Source organism: Cebus imitator, unplaced genomic scaffold, assembly GCF_001604975.1.
Source record: "Cebus imitator isolate Cc_AM_T3 unplaced genomic scaffold, Cebus_imitator-1.0 Scaffold81, whole genome shotgun sequence".
NCBI lineage: Eukaryota > Metazoa > Chordata > Mammalia > Primates > Cebidae > Cebus > Cebus imitator.
This window is the reverse complement of record NW_016107396.1, coordinates 3,324,919-3,337,665: the sequence shown is the minus strand read 5'-3', so window position 1 is coordinate 3,337,665 and position 12,747 is coordinate 3,324,919. Positions and strand designations below refer to the sequence as shown.

The 12,747-nt window shown below is 33.2% G+C and overlaps 1 protein-coding gene across 1 annotated transcript in view; it reads left to right on the top strand.

The window, feature by feature from the left end:
• The window catches only part of LAMA2 (laminin subunit alpha 2), a 621,613-nt gene that overhangs the window by 368,800 nt on the left and 240,066 nt on the right, over positions 1-12,747 (top strand). The window contains exons 16-17 of the mRNA XM_017533228.2: positions 1,335-1,448; positions 4,827-4,954. Of these exons, the coding sequence (XP_017388717.1) occupies positions 1,335-1,448; positions 4,827-4,954 (242 nt within the window). The remainder of the gene's footprint in view (positions 1-1,334; positions 1,449-4,826; positions 4,955-12,747) is intronic.

The window sequence follows — 12,747 nt, the reverse complement described above, 5'->3', positions numbered from 1 at the left end:
AGAAGGAAATCAATTCTATAATGAACCTAGGGAGGCAAAAAATTTCATAGGGAAAAATGAAAAGGGATTTAATGCAGAGAAATGGATAAAAATTTGACACCTTTTTTTTGGTACTGCCCAAATTAAGGGGGAAGTTTATTTTATTTTGTTTATTTTATTTTCAGATATAAAGTATCAGTACAGAAATTTGTTTATGTGTTTGTTTCTGATGTTCAAATTTGAGAGTCCTCATATCCTGAGGCAGAAGGAACATTTTCAAAGACACACCACACAATTCTATATCCTTTATTACTTCAGTTCTCTTTTGTTTCCTTTTTCAACCAGAAAAGAAGGCTTTTTCATGATATCTGATGCTGTACTCAACCATCCAGAAATATAGTAAATAACCCACAAGATGCAATTTCACTGGAGGAGGATCATAAGCTCTTAGAGGGCAGCAGTACTTGCCTGGTGCTGATGTTGCGTCTCAACCACTTTGTAGTAATTCCCCACAGAAGGGAAACTTAATTAAGGTTGGCTGGGAACTGAGAGCAGGCACTGACATAGGGAATCTAAGACTCAAATATCCTGTTTGAATCAGAATTCAGTTTTTATATAATAAAGTGTTGCACATTTTAAACAAGGAATGAAAAATACAAGCAAAATTATAGACGAATGTCATAAAATAAACTATCAAGAAAATATGTGCTGAAATAAATCATAAACTTTTTGTGCAAATTTGAGAAAGCATAATAGGATGGAGGAAATTAAGCCAAAACACATGAATGATGTAAATGTAGATATGTGTAGAAATTAGCTGTGTATGTGGTCAAATATAAGTGTGGGTGCTGCCTTACTACCAAATCATGTCAAACATTTTCTGGAAATGAAGAAGTTAGGGGCAATTAGTATGTGGGAAAGGGAACACATTCCAGAGAATGTCATCCCTCTGCTTGGGATGACATTGGGTGCTGCCTTAGGCTAAGATGATATGAAGAGTCCTTTTAGATCAGCTGCCTTTTTTTCAGTACTTTTCTATTTTCCTGTCTGTGCTTTTTACTTTGAGACTGTCACATTTCAATTCTTTATATCTCTGCTTTATTTTACCATTTCAGAAGCGACACCAAGCTAATGCTTCCTCTAATCTCATACCTGCCAATAACACTAAGGTCAGTGCAAAGCCCCAATGTCAGGAGGAATAGCTCTGTCGTAATGTTTCAATAATGGCAATGCTTTGACAAGCACATTTGATGAGTTTCCTACCTGTTATTTTCTGTTATTAGAAAACAAATACAAACAAAAACACCTTTTTGTTTTAATCTCCCAGACTGACTAAAGCCTTCTCTTCCTTTCAGTCTTGTTGGCCTAGGCACAGGCGAGTTAACGGCACTATTTTTGGTGGCATCTGTGAGCCATGTCAGTGCTTTGGTCATGCAGAGTCCTGTGATGACGTCACTGGAGAATGCCTGGTAAGTGCCCTCCTTTTTGGGGATGCTGATTGACAAGGCTGAAATCACCTCAACAGATGCTGCAATTCAGTTACTACCCTGGAGACTGTAAACACTTGAGTCAAGAAGTGCTTTGACAAAGATCTTTGTACCAAACTGAGTTGGAACTGTGAATGCTCTTTCATATGTGATATTCCTGATGAATATAAGGAAGTGTTTATTCATATTAGTCCAAGAATTAACTTAGAATCAGATATATTATTATAAGGCATAACTTATGATGGAAGATATAGCTACCACGAATATATATGGTTTCACTTCCATTCATAAATCTATGAAAAGTACAGTGTACTTTTAAAATAGAAAATAATTTGTATCCCCATAACATGAAAAGTATAAAATATAACCTTTACAGTAAACATAATTAAGTTTTCTTCATGTTGAAAATAAAGACATACTGAATATTTTAATTTAAAATGTTCAGAATTTAACAACGCATAGTATCATTTGTAGATTAAAAATAATAACAATATTTAATGCATATTCACCAAAGCTGCTTCTCCTTTACAGTTAAGTCTAAGCTTTAACCAGGAAATAGACTCTGCAAAGTGCAAAGCACTTTCCATCCTGCTAAGAAGCCTTAGGATTGGAGAATTACACTGAATAGACCATTCTGATTAACTCAAGGGCACATTAGTTTTATATTGTCTGACGTGGCATGAAGCTTGAAACAACACTTCTCATTTCATTAGTCTTGCAGAAATGCAATTTAAAATGGTGCCAATTTAGGTGGATATCATACTCTCATTTCCCTGAAGAATTTAAGGCGGACCCTGTTGTCTTTAATTCTTAATGTTCTCTCTTTCTCTTGCTCATTTTCCCCCATTTCTCTTCTACTTAAAAGCTTCTGGGAAAAATCCGAAATGAAAATTCAGGGCTTTTGTTTCAATGTAATTTGGCATTAAGGTTTATTGATGCTCTTTCTCTTTTCTCTATATAAGATTTTGTTTAATTGCATTGCATTATAAAGCATGAAAGCCTTAATTTGTGGATCAGTAGATTTTTGAAATGACATTTTTATGAATAGAAAGACTAAGTGATTTTCATTTTAATTATGCCATAAGTGTTTTAAAATGTACTTTGGGAAAAATATTGGGTTACCTTTAAACACTTTACTAACATGCAATAGGAAATAATATTCAGCCCAAAAATGACATGTATTTGTTTTACTTACCCTAGGAGGACAAAAATAAGTGTGTCATGACACCAAACTCATAATGTTCCCTATAGTCATATTTCATGTTGAATTCATTAGGATAAAAATCAAATCAAATGTTCATGCTAAATTCATTAGGAGGAAATCAAATTGGTCCATTTGGTGATGTGATATTTCTAAAAATGAAAGCCTTTTTAACGAATAAAACAGTGTCATTCAGCATAATTTTGAGAAAAAGAAGAGAGGAAACAGTGTTGTGTGAGACTCTCTACTAATGAAACCTAGTTTATTGACTTTGTTTCATGACAGGGAGATAGGAGTTCTCCTTCAAAGACCAGAGTGGTCTTGAGGAAACAGTGAATATCTTGATGATAAAGACAGAATCTGGTATTCTCTGAATTTTCTATCATAGCTAGTAAATAGGTGATCATGTAGGGTATGCTGACTTTCAAGTGCCCTTTCTCCAAAATGGTATTGATAACTAAGTGCTGATATTCCATTTTGAGTATATGGGTTCTGATGTAATATACAAAGAGGAAAATATTTGTATGCTGCTCATCAAGGGCATCCTTACTATTCAGTTGACCCAGCATTTTAGCTTCTTATTTATTTTTCATGGTTTTTACCCAGCATTAAATAGCATGATTTTTACTATGAAAAATAAATTTATAAATGAATGCTTTTTAGTTTAGCTTGCTTTAATATTTGATTATAAATTAACTGACATATATTTTGGACATCAGAACAAAATTTAAACCTCTGTAATAGTGTAGGTCTGTATGAAGAACGCATTTTAACTGGAAGTACGTTTGAAGTAACCTAGGAAGTATTCAGTGTCACATGGGAAGATTGCATGCTTGCTTCTTCTCATGGTTCTTGTGATATATGATGTGAGCAAAAATTTGTTAAGTGCTTTTGTTACAAGACACCTGTAAAATTCAGCAATCCATCAGAGTGAAACTTCCATCTTTTTGTTTTGATTTCCATTATGTTGATAGTTTGATGCTGTTTTCTGGACTCCATGACAAAAATGCTTGAGTTATAAGATGGCATTTATTTAATGAAATGTGACATTAGAAAATATAAAAACTACCTGTTATTTCTCTTTTAAATCAATAAGTAGAAAAAACAGGGTCTCTGAGTTATGCAAGATTTTCAGTTGAGTGTTAGAAATGCCATTTTCCACACGTTTAAGGCATAATTTTTTGATTCAATTTTTAAAATTCTTAAGTCTTTGAAGACATAATTTTTAGTTCTATCACTGAGATAACATACAAAGAATTTTTCAAAAAACAAACAATTCTTTAGTGATAAATTAGTCTAGCTAAACTTGAAAATTGAAAGGAAATGAAACAAAGATCAAATCAAAGGGAAAAATCTTTCTTCAAATCGATCCATGTTTTGCTTATTAAATCACAATATGCTGCATTATTAAGGCAACTATTCATAGTGAAGTTGACCTTAATGCTATCTTTTAAAAAGTTTTGTTAAAAATAAATTTGAGAGAGAATTTTAAATAACTTAAAGAAAAGCCTATTTTCAAATATCACCAGTTACTACAGAAACACATATTCACATTTAGTTGATGTAACTGGCATGTGATGTTTAAATTTTTTCAATTTTCTCAATGTTTAATTATGAGACAAGCAAGCTTTTCACAGATGTAATGCAGTAGTCATTGTCCAAATCATTAGAGTCCACTGAGGCCAAAATTAATGTCTGCGCTAAGAGGACATAGCCCCAGAGGATTTGTATAATTAACCACAGTTCCCATTAAATCAGCAATTTCATGCTGAACAATTGATTTTTACCTAGAATCATCTACAATTTCCATTAAACATATTTTATTAGCACCTTATGACTATACACACACACACACACACAATCATGTATTAAGAGAAAAACTAAAGAAAAAATGAAGTATAATTTGCATAACAAAAACAATAAAATGAATTTCAGTCATGTTTTTGTTAAGTATGCATATGCGGAAATTACTGTGTAGCTTATATGTTAGATATTAAATTAGCTTTCAATGCTATTTCCCTGCTGTAAAATTGACCATTTAACATGGAAAAAATATTCTTGCTGGTGGGGAGCAGACTAATGATTTTGTAGACCTATTTTTGGCAACATATTGATGCCTGAGACCAAAATAATAAACTCTGATGTGCATTCTTCCTCAGAACTGTAAGGATCACACAAGTGGCCCATACTGTGATAAATGTCTTCCTGGTTTCTATGGCGATCCTACTAAAGGAACCTCTGAAGACTGTCAACCCTGTGCCTGTCCACTCAATATCCCATCCAATAAGTAAGTAACAAAATTACTCCATGAAGCAGTTCAGCATCCATTTCTGCAAGCACTTTTAATATCAAATATACTCTTTCTCTTATCCCATGTAAATAAATGATAAACACAGACATGAATTTTTTCAGGAAGGTAAAATGAATTTTTCCAAACATTAGATATTTAAAATTATAATGATTTATTTTTAAGAATTTGTAATTTTTTAGCTTGAGTTTTGGTGATTTAATATCTAAGAGTAGAGCTCAAATAGAATTTCCACACAAATTCCAAAGAACAGAAATATTTTATACAAACACATACATGTGCATGCATGTACGCACCTACACACAGATCCATACCCATCTTCATACCTTAATAAAAGGATACAAATACAGCTAATTTGGGTTCTAGCCACACATATTTTTTGGTGAATCTTACGCTAGTAATAAACCTCTCAAAAGGTAAAATAAAGGGACTGAATTAACTGATTTTTAAGCACTCATCCTATCCCTTTAAAAAAAAATTTCCAGTTGTTCACCTAGAACAACCACCTCTTAGAGCAGATTTTAAAAACAAACAACAAGAATGCTTGACTTCCTCTTTCCTTAACTTTTAGGGGAATGCTATAGCCAGCTGCTTGAATTCATATTCTCTCAGGGCAGCCATCTCGAAGTAAACAGCTAAGCACACCCCAACCAAAAATATTATATTTTGTTTTTAAATTAGGATACTAGGTTGAATAAAAATCAACCATTTTTACTTGACAGCAATTACAAATAACTATACTTTTAAATCAAAGGAAATTCTTTTCTAAAGAACTATCTTAAAGGTAAGCTCAGTGTATAATAAAGTTCATATCATCTTGTACACTTTCCAGCTATGTCTAGGCACTGTGGTAACAGTGGCAGAGCAAAAATTTTCAATGATTTTTAAGGGAAATCTGTCAGGTGCACTCTTTTAATGTGAAGATGTGATCAAGTAAGTCATACTTCAAGCTCTTACCCAGAATATGCCTAATTAAAATGGTCTTTTGTTAGTTTCAATGAATACTATAAGCTAAAGACTTTGAGAATAGTTCTGACATTAAGTTTAAATGTCCTCCTTGGAACTGTGCTTCCTGCTGTTCAATCCACATGAAATCCTTATCCTCCCAAGGACCCTATTTACTCGGAAATTTTTACCTTACTCATTTGGAAGAGAAAAAACTACCACTTAATGAAAGCAGACTACTAGATTCTAGGCCAAACACTATATTTGGTATTGTTTCACCTTCAACTATAAGTCAGTAAAGTAGATGTTATTATCTCCATTTTACAGATGAAGAAATGAAAACTATTAGTAGAAAAATAACATTATGGTGCCAATTCTGTAGCCAGAATCTTTGATTTAAATGCTGGGTTCCATTCTTTCCAGCTGTGCAACTTTAGGCAAGTCACTGAAACTCTCTGTGCCTCAGTTCTGTCATCATTAGTTGTAATAATAGGACTCTTATAGGGTTGATGTGGGAAAGACATAATTAAAATGTGTAAACCACCCTAAACTGTGACTGAATATGGTGAACCCAGTCTAAGAGCTGATTGTTATTAACCTCCTCAGAGTCATAAAGCATTGAAGTATCCAAGTTGAAATTTTAGTTTTAAAATCCATGTGCTTTCCAAATGTCTATAGTCTGCAATGAAGACTTCTTGAAAAAAAATACACACTGCATTTTAAGTGATAACACTAAAAGCAATAATTAATTCATTGGATAAGTCAATTTATCTAGCAAGGCTTTGAGAAAATAAGACATTGGTTTAATGCAGGTGCCCTTAACCATCCATGGCCTGTTAGGAACCAACCATCCATAGCCTGTTAGGAACCAGGCCACCTAGAAGGAGGTGAGTGGTAGACATTACCACCTGAGCTCTGCCTTCTATCAGATCAGGCAGGCATTAGATTTTCATAGGGGCTCAAACCCTATTGTGAACTGTACCTGCGAGGGATCTAGGTTGTGTGCTCCTTATGAGAATCTAACCAATACCTAATGATCTGATGTGGAACAGTTTTATCCCAAAACTCCTCCCCTGCATCTGTGAAAAAAATTGTCTTTTGCAAAACCAGTACCTGATGCCAAAAAGTTGGGGACCACTAGTTAATATATATTAGTGATCAGAGCATTTCTAGGGCTTAAAGCATTAGCCTAGACGGGCAAAGAACTGAAGATTCTTTAACAACCAAGGATGTCAGAGAAGAGGAAGAAGGCAAGAGAGAAACCTACTGGAAAATAATGAATATAGGAGAACAAATGAAATACACTTCTTCATTATTAATGGCTGAGTAGCCATTGATACTCAAGTCTATGATAGTCATAACATGACACAAAACCTGCATTCTGGTGTATATGTGAAGGATTAGCTCACCCAATGGAAGACCTACTCACTGACCATGGCTAAATGGCATTCTCTTCTCTTAACCAGCCTCATTTACATGAAACTCATTGTTCATGACTAACTTTCATAGAGGAAACCAGAAGGATTGCATCTGGCCACTTGTATTGCATCTCCTTCTCAGCCAAAATGTCATGGGCTATCAATCCAGCAGAGCTGGCTGCTCATTGCATCATGTGAATTCTAGCTGAATACGTTTTAAAATTATATAATTGATTATGTAGATCCTATGGATTTACCCTCAAGTCTGACCAACATTACTATAAATGCAGGGGAAGCATTAGGGAGATAATTTTGCTTGGATAATTATAGGCATTCACGATGCATCGTTGTCTCTTTATTTGCTGTGCATTTGCTTTGATAATGGGTTCTAATTGTTGTTTCTGAAAAAGAAAGAGAGTCTGTGAGCATTAAAACACCATCCATCAGTGTCAAAGGGACTGGAGTTCCAGTGTCCAATAATGGTATTTCCTAAAATATGTGTATTCCAATTTGGCATAATGATGTTGATCCTGATTTTTAAAAATACAGACAAAACAATATTAACAATACTAGTAACACCAAATATTAAAAAAATTCCATTTTCAAAGTGCTTTCACTTACAGTAAGTGACTAATAATTATTAGTAAATATTAATTAGCAAATTATCAAATATTAATATTAAAAAATTCAAACTAGCAAACTAGCAAATATTAATAATTCAAAAATTATTAAATAAAACATATTTTAATAGTAAAATTGGGAATAGAGTAGCAATCTATTTTAAATTCCAACTTTCAATGTGGTATTTTAACAAGTAGAAAGAGAGGGCAGAGATAATTCACTTAGTTTATAAATCCTGAAGGTTTGTGATAGGGTTATAATGTCTTTTACATTTAAAACAGTTTAAAACAATTTTACATTTAGAACAACTAGAAAATTATCATAGTTTAGCTGCACAGCTGTGATGAGAAAAATCCATTTTCATCTAACAACCTGAAATGTCTAAAAAAAAGAATCACTAAACAAGACACTTAATGACCTAGGGAAACTATTCTTTTTAAAAAGATTTATAAAAAACATTACTGTTATAATGTGAGCTAGAAACTCTGATGTATGAATTGAATATTTGCATATAGTCCTGAAGATGAGATTTTAATTTCCAGGGGTTATTCAGAGAAGAAAAAAAAGGGAGCTAAAGGTTGCCGCAACCTTCATGGGAAGTCTAAAGCTTACTGATAGTTTTACCTTGGTGATTTATCTATTTAATCCCTCATCATAAATCTTATAGATCACTAGCATTTTGGCTCCAAATTTCTTAGATAATATTGCTAAATAAATCAAATGTGTAAGAAGATAGAGATAGATTGGTATAATTATTATGATGTATGAATACAGACAAGCATATAATATTTAAATTATGCATATATATCAACTTCATCAACTCCTGCGGTCACTGCGCTTGGCCATCTCATTTTGTTGATGTATATATTCTAGCTATAGATTGTAATTAGGAAGTAAAATTTATCTGTAGAGAAGCAAATAAAAATGTAAATATTTCAAATGTTTTATATTCATTAATTTCTGGCATCACATAGCTTATAGGTTAAATAAAATACGAAAGTGACATGTGAATGTCTGCCTTTGAATACTTAGGATGTGTTTGATTATATAATATTATTGAAGTTGTTATAGATTTTCATCAGTTATATAATAAAAGATATTATTGGCACAAGGCTGAACAGAGGTATGTCCTCAATATGATTTGTCTACTGATAGTATTATAAATAATACTGCTTTGCGTGGGTCAGGAATACTGAAATTTAAGTTTTTGAAAGAGTGAAACTTTCAAATTTGAGCTGACCTTTGGGCTTACTTAAGAGACCATGCTGAATGCACATTGTTAAAATTAATATAGAGAAATATATTCCAAGATAAGAGGCAAATTTAAGGAAACATTCAATTCAACCATATTCTCTAGAAAACTGAGAATGCTCTAGATGTTTTAGTGTTCTTTCCTAAGCAACGTTTTATGTCCACATGGGAGATTATGATGGGTTTTCCTAGTTCCATATACCAAAGGAAAAAAACTGAAGTTCAGAGAAATTAAATGCCTTGGTAGTGATTATACAGATTGCTTGTGGCAGAACCAATATTAGAACTCATATATTTTGACTCACCTCTCTGTGCTTCTTCCAATGGGGCTACAGTAATAGAAACAATTACAGAAACATTGAAAAGAAGCAAAAAAAAAAAAAATAGAATTTAATGTCAGACAAACTGTAAATGCTCACTGTAAAAATCAGTAAATCTTCACTGTTTGGCAAGAGTTACGTTAACTATGCTACATAGTTACAGTTATGTTAACAGTTATGTCATTAAATATTAATTAAATATCTTAATTAAATATCTCAATTAAATATCTTAAACATTAAACAAATCAACATATCTTAATTTGTTTAAAAATGTGTAAAAAAAAGGTAAAGTTTTTAAAAAGTTACTAAATTGTATCTATAATTTATTTTGACACTATGCTTTCATACTTTCTCAGTATAAAAGGGTTTATCAGATCAATCATGTTATTCCATTTTGCAGAATGGGAAACAAGTTTAGAGAAACATATCATTCAAAGACATATTTAGAAAATAAATCAAGTCTAATTACAAAATCCAATTGTGGAGATTAAATCAGATTTCATAGTATTTAAAGATAATTAAAGAAATAAATGTTTGCTTAATGACTCTGCTGAGAATAACTGGGAGAGATCATTGAACTGAAGAAGAAAAAACTTAGAAACCTCAGAAATGTATGAAGCCAACACCAAAATCATGAAGTAAATGAATTTTTTTCTTCATGTTCCTCTCAGTCCCCTGCCCCTTTTCAGTTGTGTGTGGATATTCCCATTACCCTCCCCTCTAACTTCCCCACTGCCATTTTGTAGCCACTCAAAACGGTTTCTCTTTCCCTACCCAACTGTCCAAGATAAGAATTTAGTTGAAAGAAGGCCTGATCCCCTGTTGTATAAGCAAATACAGAACATGCCCTGAATCTCTAACCCTAATGATGGAAGTTTCAATAGTATGCCATTGATTAAAGGAGTGGTGGTTTTATATCACATCTCAGTCCTAAGAAGTAATTCATTGTATTTTATTCCAAATGCATGACACTTAAAGATATATAAAACAGTTTCACACATTTACTTAATATGTGTTTAGTTTTATTTTAGGGTGTTGGATTAACTCTCTGGGAGCATTTTCATTAGAACTGAATTTTAGGACCCATAGGAGCAGTTTTCCCAATGTCTGATAATCGGGAATTGTTGAGCTTCTGTTGAGCAATTGTTTTGCTTTTGGCTTCTCTGAATCATTTACCTGTTGACTGTCCCCTTTTGCATTAGCTGTGAAAACCTCAAAGCCAAATGTTGATCCTCCATAAACAAATGAACATACCTTATAACATGCTTTTTGAACTCTAAATATATCCTTATCTTTTTTTTAGTATTTCTTTCCCTTTAACCTCACTTTATTCTTAATGCACATATTTATATAGAATTAAATTCTTTTTAGAGCAAGGTTGTTTCTGTATGTATGCATTCACATACTTAAACATATATACATATGTTGACATACATATTCACATGTATACACATGCATACGCATACATATATACATGCTTATAAGTAGATCATTATAAAAATAAAAGTATGTATTCATCCATCAAGAGGGATAACTTCCATGCGCATGTCCTTACTGTTTATCCCAATAACAGCTTCTCTTCCTCCCCTATTTGTGGAAAACACCTGCCGCTCTTGGCTTTTTTGTGTTTCCTTGTGGCATGATTTGGATAGTCCAGGATGAAGAACATTCTCTGCTGGTGTAGAGCTTGCCAAATAGAGTTAAATGACATAATCTTGGAATCACTTGAAGTCAGTGATGATCTCACATTTTCCTCTTTGTGTCACGGAACAATAGCTTCATGCCTTGGCCAAAATCAGTGCTAAGTCTGCTACATTTGCCAATGCAAATTCCCTAGACTTTTTTATTGTGCATGTTTATTTCTCATTCTAGTTTTATTTTTGTTGTTGAATGCCATCTTCTGCCATAGCTGTAACTGCAATTACAGCAGTAAGAGAGTGAATCTTCAGTTTATGTTGTTGAAAGAATATCAAAGCACAAATACAGATATAATTTGTGAGAGAGTTTTATTTGGATGCATCATGTCGAGTAATTTATATTACTAGAAGGTTAAACTTACTTAATGCTTACCAGTAGGTTTCAATGACAATTGGTTATAGAAAGAGGAGGACATCACATTAAGAATCTAAAGTCCTAGATGCATACCAAATTATCCCGGAAATTTAGTATATGATCTTTGTTAAGAAAAACTCTGCCTGCCCCAGCCAGCTCTAGGATTTTGTGAAACATGATAAAATTGTGAACGTACTCTGAACTGTAAGGAGCTGGTCAAATCTAACATATTTTTATTACTTAATTTTTTTTTCTTGAAAAATTGTTGGCTTTTGTCAGTGAGCATCTTTTACTTATGTTGGTTTTAACTGACATGTGAGTGTATTTAAGAATTTGAAATCTATTTTATGAATAGCTTTAAAATGTCAAGGCTAGTCATAGTGACTCATGCCTGTAATCCTAACACTTTGGGAGGCCAAGGCAGGTGGACCACTTGAGGTCAGTAGTTCAAGACCAGCCTGGCCAATATGATGAGATCCCATTTCTACTAAAACTACAAAAATTAGCTGAGTATGGCCACACATGCTTATAATCCCACTACTTGGGAGACTGAGGCATGAGAATCGCTTGAACTCAGGAGGTAGAGGTTGCAGTGAGCCAAGATCATGCCACTGCACTCCAGCCTGAGCAATAGAGACCCTGTCTCAAAAAAATAAAATAAAATAAAATGTAGGAAACCTTGTCAACCAGCTTTGACACAAGTTATGATAGACTGACTTAGGATTATAAAAAATAATTGATATGATTTTCTTTCAATCAGTATAGTCCCACAGAAGTGGGAAACCCAGTGCTTCTGGTTGGAGTCAGTTTCTCAGTAGATGATGAGATAGTTACAGAATGACAGTTTTCAAAGAAGACATACAGAGATTGGTCAAAATGCAGTTCCCACTTTTATATCTGTAAACAATAATAGCAAATCACTGAATGAGGATGAGAGAAAATCTTTTTTTTTTTTTTTCATTTTAACCTGTGCATCTTCAGTGCAATAACCATCCTGTCAAGAAAAATCACCTATAGGGAGATGTCTTTGGGTCATGTGTAGCAAAGTATAGGATGCTTTATAAAAGGAGGATCTCTACTTGCAGTGCACATGCTAAATATGTCTTGTCCACTGTTGACAGCTACCAAGACACCTTAATGTGGAATCTTTTATCTGAATAATATT